The sequence below is a fragment of the Bubalus bubalis genome, chromosome 4 (genome assembly GCF_019923935.1).
Source record: "Bubalus bubalis isolate 160015118507 breed Murrah chromosome 4, NDDB_SH_1, whole genome shotgun sequence".
Lineage (NCBI taxonomy): Eukaryota > Metazoa > Chordata > Mammalia > Artiodactyla > Bovidae > Bubalus > Bubalus bubalis.
This window is the reverse complement of record NC_059160.1, coordinates 102199256-102220592: the sequence shown is the minus strand read 5'-3', so window position 1 is coordinate 102220592 and position 21337 is coordinate 102199256. Positions and strand designations below refer to the sequence as shown.

Below are 21337 nucleotides of genomic sequence, written 5' to 3'. Positions count from 1 at the left end.
TCTCCAACACCACAGTTCAAAAGCACTAATTCTTTGGCACTCAAATTTCTTTATAGTCCAACTCTCACATCCATATATGACTACTGGAAAAACCATAGCTTTGATTAGACAGGCCTTTGTTGGCAAGGTCATGTCTCTACTTTTTAATAAACTGTCTAGGTTGGTCATAATTTCCTTCCAAGGAGTAAGCGTCTTTTAATTTCATGGCTGCAGTCACCATCTGCAGTGATTTTCAGTTCAGTTCAGTTGCTCAGTTGTATCCGATTCTTTGCGACCCCATGAATCGCAGCACGCCAGGCCTCCCTGTCCATCACCATCTCCCGGGGTTCACTCAAACTCACATCCATCGAGTCGGTGATGCCATCCAGCCATCTCAGTGATTTTGGAGCCCCCCAAAATAAAAGTCTGTCACTGTTTCCATTGTTTCCCCATCTATTTCCCATGAAGTGATGGGACCAAATGCCATGATCTTCGTTTTCTGAGCTTTGAGTTTTAAGCCAACTTTTTTAGTCTCCTCTTTCACTTTCATCAAGAGGCTCTTTAGTTCTTCTTTGGTTTCTGCCCTAAGTGTGATATCATCTGCATATCTGAAGTTGTTGATATTTCTCTTGGCAATCTTGATTCCAGCTTGTGCTTCATCCAGCCCAGCATTTCTCATGATGTACTCTGCATATAAGTTAAATAAGCAGGATGACAATATACAGCCTTAATGTACTCCTCTCCTGATTTGGAACCAGTCTGTTGTTCCATGTGCAGTTCTAACTGTTGCTTCGTGACCTGCATACAGATTTCTCAAGAGGCAGGTCAGGTGATCTGGTATTCCCATCTCTTGATGAAGTTTTCACAGTTTGTTGTGGTCCATACAGTCAAAAGGCTTTGGCATAGTCAATAAAGCAGAAGATGTTTTTCTGAAACTCTCTTGCTTTTTTGATGATCCAGAGGATGTTGGCAATTTGATCTCCGGTTCTTCTGCCTTTTCTAAATACAGCTTGAACATCTGGAAGTTCACAATTCACATAGTTTTGAAGCCTGGCTTGGAGAATTTTGAGCATTACTTTACTAGCATGTGAGATGAGTGCAATTGTGCAGTAGTTGGAGCATTCTTTGGCATTGCCTTTCTTTGTGATTGGAATGAAAACTGACCTTTCCCAGTCCTGTGGCCACTGTTGAGTTTTCCAAATTTGCTGGCATATTGCATGCAGCACTTAAAAAGTTTAATGTTTTCTAAATTTTTCTTAACTCTAAAATAATTTAATACCTTCTCTTAGGCTCTGTGTATGCATTTTTATACAAATCTTACATATGATTTGAAGTCTCTTGTTCTTCTCTGATCTTTCTAGAACTCCTACAGATTTATCTTAGGTTCCAGATCTTCTGGCTCTGTGAATGATACATTAATTTCCTGTTCCTACTCTAGCACATGCCACAATGTGGTAGCTTAAAATAACAGATTCATTATTTTACAGGTCTGGAAGTCAGAAGTCCTCAACAGGGCTGTAGTCCTTTGAGGAACTCTAATGAATAATGTGTTTCTTTGCCTGTTCCAGCTTCTGCCATTGTACTTGTGGCCCCCAGCTAACCATCATATCACTCTGACCTCTGCTTTTTTTTTTTTGACTCCTGTGTCCCTCATTCACTTGTGAGGTTTCTTTTCATTGAATGGGCCCACCTAGATGGTCCAGGACAATATCCTCATCTCAAAATCCTAAATATAGTCACACCTGTGAAGTCTATTTTGCTATAAGGTAACCAGTCCATTCTGAAGGACATCAGCCCTGGGTGTTCTTTCAGCTAAAGCTGAAACTCCAGTACTTTGGCCACCTCATGCGAAGAGTTGACTCATTGGAAAAGACTCTGATGCTGGGAGGGATTGGGGGCAGGAGGAGAAGGGGACGACAGAGGATGAGATGGCTGGATGGCATCACTGACTCGATGGACGTGAGTCTCAGTGAACTCCGGGAGTTGGTGATGGACAGGGAGGCCTGGTGTGCTGCGATTCATGGGGTCGCAGAGTCAGACACGACTGAGTGACTGAACTGAACTGAACATATTCACAGGTTAAGATGGTTTACATATTTGGGGAGGGTTCCCTCCACAAGTGATAAACTAAAGTTATGCTAATGACACTACTCAAGCTAGAAAAGTAAATCATCAGCATCCTTATTTTTATAATAGGGTTGTTTCTTCGGTAACCTCCAGTTCATATAGTTCTTTCTCCTCTATAAACATTGTTTCACTGGATTCTTTTTAAAGCAATAACTTAAATTATGCATTGTCATGTTTGAATGAAGGCCAGTCTGTAGATTAAAGGCTTTTGTTACATTGGGAAAAAGGAAAACAGTGGTTTATATCTGGATCATAAACTGCTTCTATACCCCAGGGGCCAACCAGATAACATAAATCCATCAAATAACTCAACCTCAGTGAGAAATAATGGAGCTGTAGTAAACCGGCTAGTACACAGTGAGCTTAAAGGCATTCAGACAGACGTTTTAAAAAGACTTGATCAATCTGAGCAAGGCTTCAGGCTACAATTTTGGACTCTTGACTTAAGTAATAGTTGATCTTCAGATTCATAAGGTACTAAAACGTGAGATTTATCTACATTTTAGAAAACCCATGATCAGTGTCTTTTTAAGTATGTATTTGTTTTCCCACAAGGATTCATTTAGATCCTGCTGGGACATATACCAGGTTTTCTTTAGTTATCTTTGTTTCCCAGGTAACCTGACCTATGACAGCTGAAGAAGTTAACTATCTAGTTAGCTAAAGAACATGAACGTGAAGTCACTCAGTCATGTCTGACTCTTTGTGACCCCATGGAGTGTAGCCTACCAGGCTCCTCCCTCCATGGGATTCTCCAGGCAAGAGTACTGGAGTGGGGTGCCATTTCCTTATCCAGGGGATCTTCCCGACTCAGGGATAAAACCCAGGTCTCCTGCATTCCAGGCAGAGTCTTTAACTTCTGAGCCACCAGGGAAGGTTAAAGTTAGCTAAAGAGATAGGCTTAAAGATTGATTAATGTGATAAAGAACTGTAATAGAGGTATGAAAACACACATGAAAGAGAATGAGTGAGTGAAGTTCTCAGTCCTGTCTGACTCTTTGCAGCTCCATGGACTGTAGCCTACCAGGCTCCTCCATCCAAGGAATTTTCCAGGCAAGAGTACTAGAGTGGGTTGCCATTTCCTTCTACCTTCGGAATATGGAGAGGTGGTCTACTAATGCTTCTTAGGTGGATGGTTTTTGAACAGTTTTAAAGAATTAATTCTCTGTGAGAATTAACATGCTGTCTTTATTTTACTTATTGTCCTTCTATTAAAACTGTTCGGTTCAGTTGCTCAGTCGTGTCTGACTCTTTGCTACCCCATGAATCGCAGCATGCCAGGCCTCCCTGTCCATCACCAACTCCCAGAGTTCACTCAGACTCACGTCCATCGAGTCAATGATGCCATCTCATCCAGCCATCTCATCCTCTGTCGTCCCCTTCTCCTCCTGCCCCCAATCCCTCCCAGCATCAGAGTCTTTTCCAATGAGTCAACTCTTCGCATGAGATGGCCAAAGTACTGGAGTTTCAGCTTTAGCATCATTCCTTGCAAAGAAATCCCAGGGCTGATCTCCTTCAGAATGGACTGGTTGGATCTCCTTGCAGTCCAAGGGACTCTCGAGTCTTCCCCAATACCACAGTTCAAAAACATCAATTCTTTGGTGCTCAGCTTTCTTCACAGTCCAACTCTCACATCCATACATGACCACTGGAAAAACCATAGCCTTGACTAGACGGACCTTTGTTGGCAAAGTAATGTCTCTGCTTTTCAATATGCTGTCTAGGTTGGTCATAACTTTTCTTCCAAGGGGTAAGCGTCTTTTAATTTCATGGCTGCACTTATTAAAAAAAAAAAAAAAAATGTTGTTTATTTCATTTTGGGCTTCCCTTGTGCCTCAGAGGATAAAGCATTTGCCTGCAATGCAGGAGACCTGAGTTTGATCCCTGGGTCAGGAAGATCCCCCTGGAGAAGAAAGTGGCAACCCACTCTAGTACTCTTGCCTGGAAAATTCCATGTATGGAGGAGCCTGGTAGGCTACAGTCCATCGGATAGCAAACAGTCGCACAGGACTGAGCAACTTCACTCTTTCATTGTATCTTCATGTTCTTTTCCCCAGATCCGGTTCACAAGTGCTTATGGAAAAGATGGCTGATATTAACCTCAAAGAAGTAACCTTAATAGTTGGTGTGGTTGCTGTTTGCTATTGGAACAGCCTGTTTTGTGGTTTTGTTTTTGACGATGTTTCAGCAATACTGGATAATAAAGACCTGCATCCATCTACACCTTTAAAAACTTTATTTCAGAATGATTTCTGGGGGACCCCTATGTCTGAAGTAAGTATAAATTACTTATATGTATCTCAGATTTTAAAATGTTTTAGTAGTTTAGTTTTTCCTCAAATATTTCATATAAGACATGAATATTTGTAATAAATTAGATAGGAAGTGGAAAATGTGATTATTTTTTTTAAAGTAGTACCTGATACTTTCCTTGATTGTGTATCTTGGCTTAAATGTTTTAAAACTAATATATGTGTGTAAAAACCAAATGTATTAGGAGAACAATAAAGGCTGCTGCTGCTGCTCAGTCGCTTCAGTCGTGTCCGACTCTGTGCAACCCCATAGACGGCAGCCCACCAGTCTTCTCCATCCCTGGGATTCTCCAGGCAAGAACACTGGAGTGGGTTGCCATTTCCTCCTCCAATGCATGAAAGTGAAAAGTGAAAGTGAAGTTGCTCAGTCGTGTCCGATTCTTCACAACCCCATGGACTGCAGCCTACCAGGCTCCTCCACCCATGGGATTTTCCAGGCAAGAGTACTGGAGTGGGGTGCCATTGCCTTCTCTGACAATAAGGGCAATACATAACTATTTCTTGCTAACTGACTTCATTTCTTTTTTCTTTCTTATGAGTCAAGCAAAGGAGATAACTGTTTGTGGTATATTTAACCATTTAAAAGGACTTCCCTAGTGGCTCAGTTGGTAAAGAATCCGCCTGTAATGTGGGATACCTGGGATTGATCCTTAAGTTGGGAGGATCCTCTGGAGGAGGGCATGGCAACCCACTCCAATATTCTTGCCTGGAGAATCCCCATGGACAGAGGAGCACAGTGGGCTACAGTCCATGGGGTTGCAAAGAGTCGGACACAACTGAGCAACTAAGCATTAACCATTTAAAAATTACATAGCTTCATTACAGATTGAGTAAAAATGCAAAGTACACATATTATTTTTCTGCAGAGAAAAATGATTTATTAAAATTTTTAATTTGTGCCATATCTCATATCTAATAATTATTTTGATTTTATACTGAGAACCCAAAAGTTTAGGTTGTTTTTATGAAGGTATTTTTCCTGTGCTAGTAACTTTATTTTGAAGGTCAGTGTTAAACTATTAAGGACCAAACACCTGTCAGCTTAGGATCATACAGACTAGATTCTAATTTTAGTTTTCTGATATAAAAGCTGTGTGAAGTAGGTGGGGACACAGCTTTTAGGTAATGAGGTATTTTCCTGATCTATAAAAGAATAAACTCTGAGGATTCATTAATTGTCTGTAATATGTAGCACATAGTTGTTGAAACATAGCATGTAACACTCTTTTTGTCATTTGTCATTCATGGCCCCTTTCCAAGTTCTCCAAACTTGGAAACTTCTCAAGAAGGGGTATGGAATCTTTCATTCTTTTAGTCACAAACAAGTATTTTTTTTCTTACTAAAGAAGCAGGTCATTTATTTTCCTGCAGCCTTTCTGTTCTCACCCAGTTCTAACCTTTAGAAGAAACGTCTTTTGATAACAAGGGAAAAATATGGTTCTGTCATGATATTATTTTCTTGATAAATACCACATTATTTTCTAGATAATTCATTCCCCTGTACCCATACCCTCTGTCCCCAAATTATGCTAATATGTACTGTGGTTTAATCATGATATTAGAGTTTGACCTTAAAGGTGCTTTCTGGTATAAGTGATCTCAGTTCAGTACATTGCCTTAAAAACATTTCTGTATGTTTGAGGTGAAACCTGAAGGATGTACAGGAATTAGGCAAGAAAGAGAAAAACATTCGAGGTAGGTAGCACTCATGTTGTATGTAGTCAGTACAGACGGAGATATTAAAGTGCTACTAATTTCAAAATAAGAAATGTTTGGTTCTTGTGCTTCCCACTGTTCCCTGTTAGGGATGAGCAGGCTTAAGTCTATAGATATAAAACAGAGTTACAGTGAAATACAGTAGATGTAGGAGAGCAAGGAATGTGAGTGTGGATTCCTTATATAAAATTACAAAAAAATGACTAGGATAATATTTTGTATCTTTTTAACTTGTGTGTTTTATTCTTAATCTGCTTTGATTTTGTCTTAGAGTAAAAATATTTCTTGTTAAATGTAACTTTTAGTTTATAAAGAAATTCAGTACCTAACATAAAATTTTATCTGCTACAAGTAGAGACCACAATAGCAAAGGTGTCTATTCTTTAAGAAAGTTTTTCTCTTATATCACTCCCTGTGTGGTACTTAGGAATTTTTGGTTTAATATATTCAGGTTTATACATTATTGGAGGTGTTTTTTCATGAGACAACTAGGCAACCTTTTTGAGTCATTGTTATTTAAATGGCACTGGGTGATCATTCTATTCTTATGTTTCCTTTTGAAAATCTAGCCAGCAGTTACATGAATGCTTTTTGGTAATAGTTTGGGAAACAGGCTTTGGAGGGAAATCCTGTACTACAATTTGATTAATGCCACTATTATCCTATTTTCTTAATCCGTGTATTGAATTAGTAGTCAAATGTTTTTCTTCTGTTCTTTGATTACTATATATCAGTGTGTGTATATATATATGTGTGTGTGTGTGTGTGTGGCATCACCAACTCAATAGACATAAGTTTGAACAAGCTCCAGGAGTAGGTAATGGGCAGGGAAGCCTGGCATGCTGCAGTCCAGAGTCAGACACAACTGAGCAACTGAACTGAACTCAACTATATATCAAAGAGGAAATTGCCTTGTTTTTGGACAAAGAAAGTAGGAAAACACACACAAACACACAAAAAAACCCACGTAAAGCTATGTTTTATATTTATGTTATTCTTGAGACTTTTATTATTTGTTATTTCTCAGCCAAATGTAGATTCTTTAGTAGTAAAAGCAGTGATTAGTTTATGTATCCAGAAGAACCAGGATACTTTAATAATCAATGATTGTTTTTTTCCTTATAGGAGAGAAGCCACAAGTCTTACCGTCCCTTAACAGTATTGACATTTCGCTTAAATTATCTGTTCAGTGAACTAACACCAATGTCATATCATCTCCTAAATATGATTTTTCATGCTGTGGTTAGTGTGATATTTCTTAAAGTCTGCAGACTTTTTCTGAATAACCAGAGTAGTATGATTGCCTCTTTACTTTTTGCAGTGCACCCAATACACACAGAAGCAGTAAGTAAAATTTATTTTTTGCATTATTTCTACACATGACTATGATGGTATATGTTTTTAAGGAAAAAAAAATTAACCGTGACTTCAAGTATTTAAAGACTCCTTAATTTGGTACAGTGTCTTACCTTCCTAGTGCACAGAATGTAGCTTTCCTATTGTGTAAAATTTTTCAATGTAAAACAATTTTTGAAACATAAACATTTAATGTGTAATTATTCAACTTTAGCAATGTAAAATATAAATGAATACAGCTCTTTTCTTTGCTAAATTTTTTTTTGTGAATAAAGATTTTAAGTATTTGTCAACTTGGCTTTGTTTGTGTTTCAAAGGACAGAAAATAATAAGAAAAACTTATGTAAGGCATGAAAATGTATCAAAATACATGCAAATATAAGCAGACATCCTAACAAATGATGTTCAGTAATTTCATATTATTTGTTACCATGAGTTTAAAAATTGTGCACTGTCTCTACTATTGCCAGTATGCTTATGACCAACACATATTCAAATTATAACCTTACTTAATTCCATAATCTTGAGACTCCAAAATTGCCTCTCAGCAGAGCAAGGAGGACTCTATTCAGTTGTTTTATTACAAGCTCTTAGTTTGAAACAATAGTCTGTGTGTTTAAACTTTGCAGAGTTGTGTTTGTGTGTTGCAGGGGCGTTGTGTGTCTCTCCCAATATCCTGAACCTTTTGGTATCTAACTGAACATTTTTCTATACATCTGCAAAGATGCTAGGTTGTTTTAAGTTTTACAGTGAGTTCAGAACACTTTAAAGGGAGTTTGGGGGGGATCTTATATTTAATTTTTTTTTGAGTTTAAAAGGGTATTTTAAAGTGTATTATCTTTTTAAACTTTTCAGGTTTTATTTGTGAGATATGATGCAATGTATTGAGTTTATTATATACTTATATTTTAAGAACACTTGTATTTAAAAAAAATTTAGAACTAAGTCTGGATGGTATACTATATAATTTTGTAAGATGTTACTATTGAAGGAAGCTGGGTAAAGGGTAAACAGGGCCTCTCTGTACTATTTCTGCAACTTCCTCGGAGTCTATAATTATTGATAGTTAAAATAATAAAAGTTACTGATGAATATATCTTTATGTAAGATACACAAATTCACCACATGAGGGCACTCAAGGAATGCCTATAAAACAGAAATGTGCACTTGATAAGTTACAGCAGCTTAATTTCTAATTAAACTACTGTTGCAATTATATATAGTTAAAATTTCAAAATGCTTTTCATTAATATGGACCTCCCTGCCTTTCCTTTTCTAGGTAACAGGTGTTGTAGGAAGAGCAGAACTTCTGTCATCTATCTTTTTTCTAGCTGCATTTTTGTCATATACTAAATCAAAAGGACCAGATAATTCCATAGGTAAATGTCTAATATTCAATACTTTTCCTTTAGCTGTAAAACTCAATCAAATTATATATATTAATGTATTGTTTTGAATATATAAAGCAGAAATTGCTTACAACATTTGAAGTTTTTCAGTAATATCTAATTGTCTTATTCTTTTATGATATTATAAAATTGTTTTTGTGTGTTTTTATATTTTTCTGTTCCTAAATTGTAGTGTGGACTCCAATTGCATTGACAGTTTTTTTAGTGGCTGTTGCAACACTGTGTAAAGAACAAGGAATAACAGTTGTGGGAATTTGCTGTGTATATGAAGTATTTATTGCCCAAGGGGTAAGGAGAAATATAAATTTTCTTGTTGCTGTCTTTTATACTATTTGAATCAAATTCTAATGAATTTATTTTCTAAATGTATCATCATATAAATTGCTTTACCAATAATATTTAGCAAAAATTTGCAAAAAACAAGCATGTTTTGCCTTCATACCCACTGAATATTACTTAACATTTTATATTACACCTTCAGTTTTTTAAGGACAGATTTTTAAGTTTCAGTAAAGGAACTCTTGGGCAGTTTGGGAAAGCACCCAGTAGTACTGTATAGTGTAATTCATTATTGGAGAAGACTGTGGGGCTCAGTTTTATTCATTATCAGTTCCACCAGTTCCATGCTGATATTATAATTATAGTCAATTTTTATTTAATCTTGCAATTAGAAAGTACAGTTGTTGAAAACATTACAGTAAATTGCTATTTTTTACTTAAATTTTTTTCTTTTTCTAGTATACTTTGCCATTGTTATGTACTACTGCTGGACAGTTTCTTCGTGGAAAGGGTAGTATTCCATTTTCTATGCTGCAGACACTAATAAAACTCATTGTCTTGATGTTCAGTACCCTGTTGCTTGTTGTGATTAGAGTCCAGGTTATTCAGTCGCAACTTCCAGTGTTCACGAGGTATGACATTCTGGTTCTTTTTGTTTTTTTCCTTTTTTTTAACTATGAGTTTTAAGTGATTTAAGTGATTGCAAATGTTCCAGAAAGTCTTTGATTTGCATTAAGGTTTTTTAACAGCTTTATTGAGTTATAATTTATACTTTTTAAGAATCCTCATGTATTTAAAATGTTCAGATTAATATGTTTTGACATACATGTACACTCTTGGAAGCATCAGTCAAGATAATGATCCCCCAGTTGGTTAAGTGTTAAGTCTTCCATATCCTTAGTCATTTTTGTCTACTTGCTCTATTAATTATTGAGAAAAGGATGTTGAAATCTCTGACTGTAACTGATCAGAGGTACAAACTGACTGATTTGTCTATCTCTCCTCAGTTCTGACAATTTTTGCTTCCTGTATTTATTGTAAAACTACAGTATATCAATATTTAGGATTTTAATGTCCTCTTGATGCATTGATCCCTTTATCATTATTAAATGAGCTTCTTTATCCCTGCTAATAGTCTTTACTAAGAAATTCACTTTTCCTTATATTAACTACTCCAGCTGTCTTTTGTTAGTGATAAACGGTTTATCTTTTTTCATCTCTTTACCTCTTAATTCTATCTATATCTTTATATTTAAAGTAGATTTTTTTATAGGCTACATATAGTTGGGTCTTCCTTTTTTGTTTGGTCAGATAATCTGTGTTTTAAATGGTAGGTTCAGCTGTCTGATACAGTTTGTTGTAAATCTACCATCTTGCTAATTGTTTTCTCTTTGTCTCATCTGTTCTTTGTTCCATTTTTTCTGTGTTTTGAATTGAATATTTTGTATTACTCCATTCTTATCTCCTTGTTGGCCTATTAGCTATAAATCTTCCCTGTGTATTTTTAGTGATTGCTTTAGGGGTTTTTTTGGTTTACATCATTTGTTTATCACAATTTATCTTTAAGGAATATTATAATTGTATGTATATAAATTATAAATGTCAGTATATATAGTACAAATACATATACAATAAATAAGTTTATATATAAACATTTTAAATAATAACATAGCCTTTGTGCTATGTGTATATGTTTTTATTGAGTATACATTATGAATCCCACGATACATTGTTAATTTTTACTTTAAACAGTTATCTTTGGAAGAGATTAAATTTAAAAAAAATTTTGTTTTACCCTGTAGCGTTACCATTTCTAGTGTTCTTCCTTTGTTAGATCAAGATTTTCATCTGGTACCATTTTTCCTTGTGACTGAAGGACTTTCTTTGACATTTCTTGACTGTGTAGGACTGCGCTGGTGATGAATTCTTTAAGCTTTTGAAAGGTCAGTTTTCATTCCAATCCCAAAGAAAGGCAATGCCAAAGAATGCTCAAACTGCCGCACAGCTGCACTCATCTTACACACTAGTAAAGTAATGCTCAAAATTCTCCAAGCCAGGCTTCAGCAATATGTGAACTGTGAACTTCCAGATGTTCAAGCTGGTTTTAGAAAAGGCAGAGGAACCAGAGATCAAATTGCCAACATCCACTGGATCATGGAAAAAGCAAGAAAGTTCCAGAAAAGCATCTCTTTCTCCTTTATTGACTATGCCAAAGCCTTTGACTGTGTGGATCACAATAAACTGTGGAAAAGTCTTCAAGAGATGGGAATACCAGACCACCTGATCTGCCTCTTGAGAAATTTGTATGCAGGTCAGGAAGCAACAGTTAGAACTGGGCATGGAACAACAGACTGGTTCCAAATAGGAAAAGGAGTATGTCAAAGCTGTATATTGTCACCCTGCTTATTTAACTTATATGCAGAGTACAACATGATAAACGCTGGACTGGAAGAAGCACAAGCTGGAATCAAGCTTGCTGGGAGAAATATCAATAACCTCAGATATGCAGATGACACAACCCTTATGGCAGAAAGTGAAGAGGAACTAAAAAGCCTCTTGATGAAAGTGGAGAGTGAAAAAGTTGGCTTAAAGCTCAACATTCAGAAAACGAAGATCATGGCATCCGGTCCCATCACTTCATGGCAAATAGATGGGGAAACAGTGGAAACAGTGTCAGACTTTATTTTGGGGGCTCCAAAATCACTACAGATGGTGACTGCAGCCATGAAATTAAAAGACACTTACTCCTTGGAAGGAAAGTTATGACCAACCTAGATAACATATTCAAAAGCAGAGACATTACTTTGCCGACACAGGTTCGTCTAGTCAAGGCTATGGTTTTTCCTGTGATCATGTATGGATTTGAGAGTTGGACTGTGAAGAAAGCTGAGTGCCGAAGAATTGATGCTTTTGAACTGTGGTGTTGGAGAAGACTCTTGAGAGTCCCTTGAACTGCAAGGAGATCTAACCAGTCCATTCTGAAGGAGATCAGCCCTGGGATTTCTTTGCAAGGAATGATGCTAAAGCTGAAACTCCAGTACTTTGGCCACCTCATGCGAAGAGTTGACTCATTGGCAAAGACTCTGATGCTGGGAGGGATTGGGGGCAGGAGGAGAAGGGGACGACAGAAGATGAGATGGCTGGATGGCATCACTGACTCTATGGACGTGAGTCTCAGTGAACTCCAGGAGTTGGTGATGGACAGGGAGGCCTGGCATGCTGCGATTCATGGGGTCACAGAGTCGGACACGACTGAGCGACTGATCTGATCTGATCTGATACATAATACCTTTATTTTACCTTTGTCTTTGAAAGATATTTTCCTTGAGTGTAGAATTCTACAATGCTGGTTTTCATTCACTAATCTAAAAATATTACTCTATATTCTGTGGCTTGTGTTATGTTAAACGAAAAATCTTTTCATCCTTATCTTTATGTTTCTGCATGTAGTATGTCTTTTTTTTTCAATTCTTGCTTTTAATACTTTCTCTTTATCGTTTCTCTTCTCTGTATTTTTTAATTGAGACATAATTGACATGTAGCATTGTATTAGTGTACAACATAATGAATCTTATACATACACACACAAATGATTACCATAATAAATTTAGTCAACGTTTGTCACCACACATAATTACCAAAAAGTTTTTTTTTTCTTTTGATGAGAACTTTTAAGATCTACACTCTTAGCAACTTTCAAATATATGATACAGTATTGTTAACTACAGTCATGATGCCGTACATTGCAACTTCAGGACTTATCGTACAACACAGTTTGGGTGAAAAGGGCCAAAAGTTGCAAGCTTTCAGTTACTGTTTGTTTTATCTTCATGTTTCTTGTGCTTAGGTTAATTTAGCTTTTTAGAATATGTAACTCTTACTTCATTACATTTTAGAATTGTTTCAGTTATAAACTTCTTGAAATATTTTTTTCTTTCCTCTCCCTTCTTCCTCTGGGACACCAATTACATGTATTTTAGGCTTCTTGAAGGAATACTGTTACTCTGTATTTATTCCTCTTCCCTCCAAAGCCATTTTTCCCATTTTCATTTTGGATAATTTCTTCCATTGTAGCTTCAAGCTTACTAATTTTTTTTCTGCATGTCTAATCTGTCCTTAATTTCTTTTATTTTTCATCTCAGACATTTTCATCTCTATTTGACTTCTGTTTGAGGTGTGTGTGTTTGTGTGTGTGTGTGTGTATTCCATGTTTCTGACTGTTTAAGCACTTTAATGTCCTTTTCCACTGATTTTATCATCTGTGTAATTTCCTGGTCAGTTTAGATTGAATAATTTTTCTCCTCATGGATTGTATTTTTCTACCTCTTCACATGCTTGGTAGTTTTTCTAATAGGTACTGTATCTGATTTTACCTAATGTATTCCTCAAAATATTGTAGACCATTGTTCTCAGATGCATGTAAGTTATTTGAAAGATGTTTCGTCTTTAAGTCTTGCTTTTAAGCTTTGTTTTAGGAGACCATAGCAGTGTTTGTTGTTGTTTAATAGCTAAGTCGTGTCTGGCTCTTTTTGCAACCCCATGGACTATAGCCTGCCAGGCTCCTCTGTCCATAGGATTTTCAGGCCAGAATCCTGGAGTGAGTTACCACTTCCTTCTCCAGGGTATCTTCCCTACCCAAGGATTGAACCCACTTCTGCATTGGCAGGAAGATTCTTGCCACTGAGCCACCTGGGAAGCATAGCAACATTTAGGATAGGGCTAATTTTGCTCCTTTGCTGACATAAGACCCTTCTGACTTCTCTACTTGATAGACTTTGCATTATGAGGATTTCCACTCTGGCTGCTGAAGAACTGTTCCTAGTTGTGAGTTTTATCTAATCCTTTCAGAAGCTACTTTCCAAACTGTATTTTCCTAGACCTGCTGTAACAATTTACCAGAAACTGAGTGGCTTAAAGAGCAGGAATTTATTCTCTCACAGTGCTGGAGGCCAGAGTCCAAAAATCAAGGTGCCAGGCACAGTTGGTTCCTTCTGAAGGCTCTGGGAAAGAATCTGTTCTATGCCTCTTTCCTAGCTTCTGGCGGTTGCTGGCAATCTTTGACATTCCTTGGCATGTTGCTGTATCATTGTAATCTGCTCCGTCTTTGCCTAGCCTTTTTCCCTGTGTGTTTCTCTGTATTTTCTCTTCTTTGTATAAGAACATCAGTCATTAGATGGTGCTGTGCTATGTTTAGTCGCACAGTCATGTCCCACTCTTTGCAGCCCCGTAGACTGCAGCTTGCCAGGCTCCTCTGTCCATGGGGATTCTTCAGGGAAGAGTGCTAGAGTGTGTCACCATGCCCTCATTAGACAGTGGGCCCACCCTTTATGACCTCATCTTAACTATAACTGAATTGACAAAGACCTACTTGCTAATAAAGTCACATTCTGGTGTTTTGGGTAGACATAAACTTTGGAGAAACAGAAATCAACCCACTATACTGTCCTTACGTATTTCTTTGTATATATATGCTAATCAGTTCTCAATAGTACTGAAAACTGGAGAGAAATCCTTTACAGATATGAGTTCTCTTTCTCAACAGTTTTCTTCTCCCTGGTATTCTGCCTGCTAATTCTAACCCCCCTGGACTTCTAGGGCTCCCAGCTTCATCTCAATTTAGGGATACAAATGGTCTCCACTCAGATTCTCTCTTGCTGCTACACAGACTAAAAATTCTGTCCAAGTTCTAAACTCTTTAGATAGGGCTCCCCTCATCTGTTTTTTTATTTTTGTTTGTTTGTTTTTTTCCTATCAATCAAGTGTCATTGTCTGTCTTTGCTCGATGCTTAGAATATTAAAGGAAGTTTTAATTTTCTATTTTTTTTATTTAAGGCTAGAAGCAAAAGTTATACTGAATTTTAACATTCTTCTTATCTTTTTTTCCTGTTCTCATCGCATTTTTCCATTTCACCTCACTCATCCAAAGTTTAAAAGAAAATTTATAAAGTTACCTATTCATAGTTTTATTCAAGTGACTGACATTACATGCAAGAACTTTTTTTTTAAACAAAATCCCAGTATTTTTCCATTATAGGTTATTACAAGATACTGAATATAGTTGCCTTTGCTATGCAATAGGACCTTGTTTATCTCTTTTATATATAGTAAGGTATATCTGTTATATCCAAGCTCCTAATTTATCCCTCCCTCACCTTTTCCCCTTTGGTAGTCATATATGTGTTTTCTATGTCTGTGAGTCTGTTTCTGTTTAGTAAATAAGTTCATTTGTATCATCTTTTAGATTCTACATGTAAGTGATATCATTTGATATTTGTTTTTCTGTACCTAATTTACTTCACCAAGTATGATAATCTCTAGATCTATCCATGTTGGAGAAGGCAATGGCACCCCACTCCAGTACTCTTGCCTGGAAAATCCCATGGACGGAGGAGCCTGGTGGGCTCCATTCCATGGGGTCGCTAAGACTCGGGCACGACTGAGCAACTTCACTTTCACTTTTTACTTTCATGCATTGGAGAAGGAAATGGCAACCCACTCCAGTATTCTTGCCTGGAGAATCCCAGGGACAGAGGAGCCTAGTGGGCTGCCATCTATGGGGTCGCACAGAGTTGTGTAAATGGCATTATTGCATTGTTCTTTTATGTCTGAGTATTATTCAATTGTATAATAATTATCCTTAATAGCATTTTTTTCTATAAAGAATATTTAAACGTTTTACTTCCAGAATTTTTACTTCTGAGTCTAGCCATGCTAAACTAAAAGTTCATTTAAGCATAATAGTGTGGAAAATAGATTGAATTGTAGATAGATATTTTGTATTTCCTTCTTCACTCCTTAATGTTTCCTGTTTATCATTTGTTTTAGGGAATTTGAATCAACTCTTTTGCCTCTCTAGTTCTATAATATGACAATGTGCCTTATAGGTGTGAATGTATTTATTTTTTGTATATATATGTAGATGGGTATATGGAGTATGTTATGTTTAACACTGTATTTTCCAAATATAAGCATTTTAAAATGTGTGTGTATGTACTTGTGTTATATAAATTTTATTCTGTTATCCTATGAGGTTGATTATAATATGATTAGACTTGGTTTGACATGTATTCTTTGAGTAAAGTTCGATTATCAAATAATTTATCCTAAATAGTTAATTTTTCTAAATGAACTCTGAAAAGTGGATAACAGGAAAAAGTTTTGTGTTCAGTTTTGTTGGTCATGTTGAGAATTCAAATCCTGACTTTCAAGATTTAGTATTTTTCATACATATATATATTGAAGTATGAAAGTTTTGGAGAAGGGATTGGCTACCCACTCCAGTATTCTTGCCTGGAGAATCCCAAGGACAGAGGAGTCTGGAGGGCTTCAGTCCATAGGGTTGCAGAGAGTAGGACATGACTGAAGTGACTTAGCACAGCATGAAAGTTTAGAAAATATTATTTGTTCAAATAATAATTCATTTTTCTCAACCAGTTGATATTTTTAAGAAGACCAAGTCAAATAAGCAATAGAGGTTGATTTTTCCTTGACTTACTCATTTTAAAACGAGAATTGGGTTTTTAAGCAACTATATTAGAGGAAGGAGATATTCAGTCGTGTCCAACTCTTTGCGACCCCATGGGCTGTAGCTCACAGGCCCCTTCTGTCCGTGGAATTCAGGCAAGAATTCGGGAGTGGGTGGCCATTCCCTTCTCCAGGGGATCTTCCTGACCCAGGGATTGGACCTACCTTGCAGGCGGATTCTTTACATCTGAGCCACCAGGGAAGATTTAAACAACTATATGTTAACACAATTTAGATATGTTAATACAATTTAAAACATAGTGTAAAGAATTAAAAATCTGAAATGATTAATTTAAATAATACTTTTAAAAAATGATTTGACTTAATTTGCAGTAAACATACTAATAATATATCATGGCCTATATAAACTAGGATATAAGTTTGTATTAAGTAGAGCACAAATAAAATGTTCCATAGGGCTGTGCAGTTACTACTCTGTACTAGAATTTGGTTTTTAGCTTTGTAGAAATCAAAAAGAAAAAGCTCATAGGTGATTTAGTTTTCTCTGTTTGTGACAAAAGAAAACATAGTAATTCTTTCTAGAAAACATAATTTTCATTAGCATTTGGTGATGAAAGAAACATCTCTTAAAGGAAAACATTAATTAGTGTTCTCAGAAGCATTCATACAACACATGCAATAATGAATCGTACAAAACTTTTCTCATGATGTTGAAACAGAAAGCCATAGTTTAATAAAAGCATTTCTGCAGAATGTCATAATATTATAGAATACCTGTCTGAATCATTTTCATAATAAACTAGAAATAGGTAACCTGCTTGCCCCTCAAACAGTTCTTCATAAATATCATACCTCTTAACTAGACATTTCATAAAGAAATTTGAACTCAGGCAAGAATCTAAGGTATCCATAAAAAGTTTATGTCTTTAACAAGATTACATGTAAAATGCCGTTCTTATTGTTGTTCAGTATTTGTATCTTTTATATATTAACTTTGTGTTTAAAGTTGTTTTAATTTCAGTAACTTTTTTTCCCATTCTTTATACAGGTTTGATAACCCAGCTGCTGTAAGCCCAACTCCTACAAGGCAGCTAACTTTTAACTACCTACTTCCTGTGAATGCTTGGCTTCTATTAAATCCTTCAGAGCTCTGCTGTGATTGGACCATGGGAACAATACCACTGATAGAGTCATTTCTAGATGTTCGAAATCTTGCCACATTTATTTTTTTTTGCTTTTTGGGAGCTTTGGGAGTATTTAGTCTCAGATATCCTAGTAACTCCTCCAAGACCGTTTTAATGGTAAGAAAGTTTCTTAAAATTTCAGATAATACTATATTCAGTTTGTTAATTGAGTGCCTTTACTTTTTCAAAAGCATCTTTGAAAAATTGCTGTGTTCGTGTCATCCTAATTTATGAACTTATTTTAGGCTATCCTATAATTTTATGTCAGAATTTGATTAATGCTGCACATTCAGCATGTGACACAAAGAGTGATTATGAATTTCCCTAATTTAGTGGGATCTCTGAAATCATGGAGCATCCTTTTTAGCATTAATTTTTTTAATATTTTTTTTAATATTTCTTACCTTTACCCTACTAGATTATACACCCTTTTAAAGAAATGAATTATTCAGTATACTGTATACTTCTTTGTTTTCTTGGCACAGAGAAGAGGATCATGTAAGATAAGCCCCTAGAAATGCATAGCTCTTTATTTTTCATTAGCAAAACTTTCATTACTCCCTGAAGTATTTCTTACTGTGTTCAGAGAATTCTGATTATTTGAAAGTCTTTTTTTTGTTTTTATGATATCTGTTTCCAGTTTTCTTAGCTCTGCCCTCGCTTCTTACTCATAATAATTGTGTTGCCTCTTACTTCAAATTATGGAAGGAAATAATCATCTTTAACATTTTCTTAAGATTTTACTGTATGCCAGAAAGTGCTTTTAATACTTTGCAAGTGTATTCTGGCTGCAGCACTAGATTGATTTATTCATTCAATAAAAATTTTGATTTGTAGCCTATGTATCAGGTAGCATTTTAGGCACTGCGTATATGATAGTAAAAGAAATACAGGGCCCCCATTGCCAGAGAACTCACATTCTAGAGAAATTTGAAAGAATATAGGGTTTGAAGAAAGATCATATTTACTAGTATCTGGACCTGTTGAGTTTGAGGTGTCTTTGAAATTTTCTAACGGAGATTTTGAATGGCGCTCTGTGCCTGGAGTTCTGTGGCAAAGCCTGAGATATGCATAAACATATGATAAATTGCCACAGAGAAATTTGACAGTTGCCATAGAGATAGTAATTGAAAGCAAGATGTAAAGAAGAAGACCTTTGGAGAGGTTATAGAGCAGCCTTTCTCAACTGGGATTTTGTCACATCTCTTAAAGATGGTAACTAGCTATCACCATTCTAGATACATAGAAGTTAATTCATACATATAATGCCTTAGACTATTTGTTCTTAAATTTCCCTCAATAAAGAGTTGAAGGGGCTGAATGGAGAAGAAGGCTGTATCTCAGTCAGTCTTGAAAAGCTTCCATATTTAGGTGTTGTGTAAAGGAAAATAAACCAAATAGCTGCTGCTGCTGCTACGTAGCTTCAGTCGTGCTCGACTCTGTGCGACCCCATAGACGGCAGCCCACCAGGCTCCCCTGTCCCTGGGATTCTCCAGGCAAGAACACTGGAGTGGGTTGCCATTTCCTTCTCCAATGCATGAAAGTGAAAAGTGAAAGTGAAGTTGCTCAGTCGTGCCCGACTCTCAGCGACCCTATGGACTGCAGCCTACCAGGCTCCTCCATCCATGGGATTTTCCAGGCAAGAGTACCAAATAGGAAATAGACCAAATGGACAGAAAGGTAGGAAAACGTTTCTGGAAAGAATGGTTAACACCAACAGTTGCTGTCAAGTAGTGAGTGAGATCAGTTGGATTTGACTTCTTTTATGTAGTTACTTAAATGAAATTTGTATCTGTGGAATGATTTGATTAGGAGATGAGGAAAGGAAGATTGCTAGTGTAGGTAACCTTTAGGAGTGATTTAACTGAATATTTCAAAGGAGATAAGGTCTAATTTAGAGAAGATAGCCAGTCAGGCAATGGCTTCAAGTATAACAAAGCAACTGATCTTTTGTTGGGGGATCAGGGCTTGGGGGAAGCATAGAGACCTGGAATTGATGGACCTTCTGAGGCTGAAGTGGGTTGATATTGGGGGAAAGACTTGCTTGGTTGGCATTGAGAATCACGTTCCTTGGAGTACTCAGTTGGCTGACCTTTATACACAGAGATATCACTAATGGGTTTGCTTACAAAAACATGCTCTTTGAGTTGAAACGTTAAGTCAGGTTGCAACGAACTGCTTGTGATCCATGTCCACAAAAATCTTTCCCTAAGAGTATGGGAACTTGTTTTATACCTAAGGGTCATAATGAATGGTTAAGATAACTTAAAGATAATATTGTCAAAGGAGAAGATTTTTAAGGTTGGAAAGGCAAGAGCATTTTTAGCATAGAAAGTTGATATAAGAAAGTGATTAGGTAAATGAAAGAAAAGCTAATTGATAGTAAGATTAGAGGTGTGGAGCTCAGGTTTGGCCTCAGATAGATGGAGACACTGCTTATGTTATAGGAAGGATGGAAATGGTCGTGAATGTAGATGTTAATAGGTTTAGTAGCAGAGAATTAAAGAAATTCTTGTTTTATCGCTTTTGTTTTTTCTGCAAGTTTGGTAGTGTAGTCACCTCCTAAAAGTGACATGGGTCAGAAATTTGAGAAAAATAATCAAGATTGAAAATAATAAAAGAGAGTGAGAGTGAGCCTACCAAAGAAACCTAGAATCTTGAGCAGTCTTAAGGATTTAATTTGAAGTTGATAATGAATTTATGATGATACAGATTTATTTTTGCTTTGGGACTTAGTCTAATAGTGCTTTGCAGCTCACATAAATAAAAATGAAGTAGATACATGGTAGAATACATCCAAAAGTGAGTTTCTACTAAAAAGCAAAGTAAAGAAGAGTAGTTAAATATAAAGTTTTGGCAAATAAAATAATTTGTATAGGGCAAACTGAATAAAAAATAGAAAGGATATTGCCAATGAAATGAACAGATTTACATTAATTAATTATGTTATAGTTTGTATGTATAAAAAAGGAACCCTTGTGACTTTAGGTATAACTGCTTTTATAGTCCTAAACATACTCTTAAATTTTTTGAAATTGAAATAGAGTCGATTTATAATACTGTGTTAGTTTTGTAGAAAACAAACTTAGCTACCGAAGGAGAAGGGTCTTCCCTGGTGTCTCAGTGGTAAAGAATCTATCTGCCAATGCAAGACCCAGGAGATGCAGGTTTGATCCCCTGGAGTAGGAGATGGCAACCCACTCCAGTATTTTTGCTTGGGAAATCCATGGACAGAGCCTGGCGGGCTACAGTCCATGCAGTCGTGAAAGAGTTGGACAGGACTCTTACCAATTTAGCAATCTAAAAAAGGGAAAGGGAAGGAAGAAGTGGGATAAATTAGGAGTATAGGGTTAACAGATACAAACTATTGATACTATACATAAAAAATAGAAAACTATATTCAATAGCTTGTAATAATCTATAATAGAAAATAGTCAGAAAATTAATATGTATGTATAAAACTAAACATACTGTTTTTAATGGTAATATT

The 21337-nt window shown here is 36.2% G+C and overlaps 1 protein-coding gene across 5 annotated transcripts in view; it reads left to right on the top strand.

Moving 5' to 3' along the window:
* TMTC3 (transmembrane O-mannosyltransferase targeting cadherins 3) overlaps positions 1 to 21337 on the top strand; it is a 50770-nt gene that overhangs the window by 7751 nt on the left and 21682 nt on the right. For 4 of the 5 annotated variants that reach the window (XM_006046997.3, XM_006046998.3, XM_006046996.3 and 1 more), the window contains exons 2-7: positions 4164 to 4380; positions 7260 to 7478; positions 8770 to 8869; positions 9072 to 9187; positions 9638 to 9810; positions 17712 to 17964. In XM_006046997.3, coding sequence (XP_006047059.1) covers positions 4183 to 4380; positions 7260 to 7478; positions 8770 to 8869; positions 9072 to 9187; positions 9638 to 9810; positions 17712 to 17964 — 1059 coding nt within the window. In that variant the 5' untranslated portion in view covers positions 4164 to 4182. The remainder of the gene's footprint in view (positions 1 to 4163; positions 4381 to 7259; positions 7479 to 8769; positions 8870 to 9071; positions 9188 to 9637; positions 9811 to 17711; positions 17965 to 21337) is intronic. The other variant, XM_025284362.2, reaches the window with a different exon arrangement.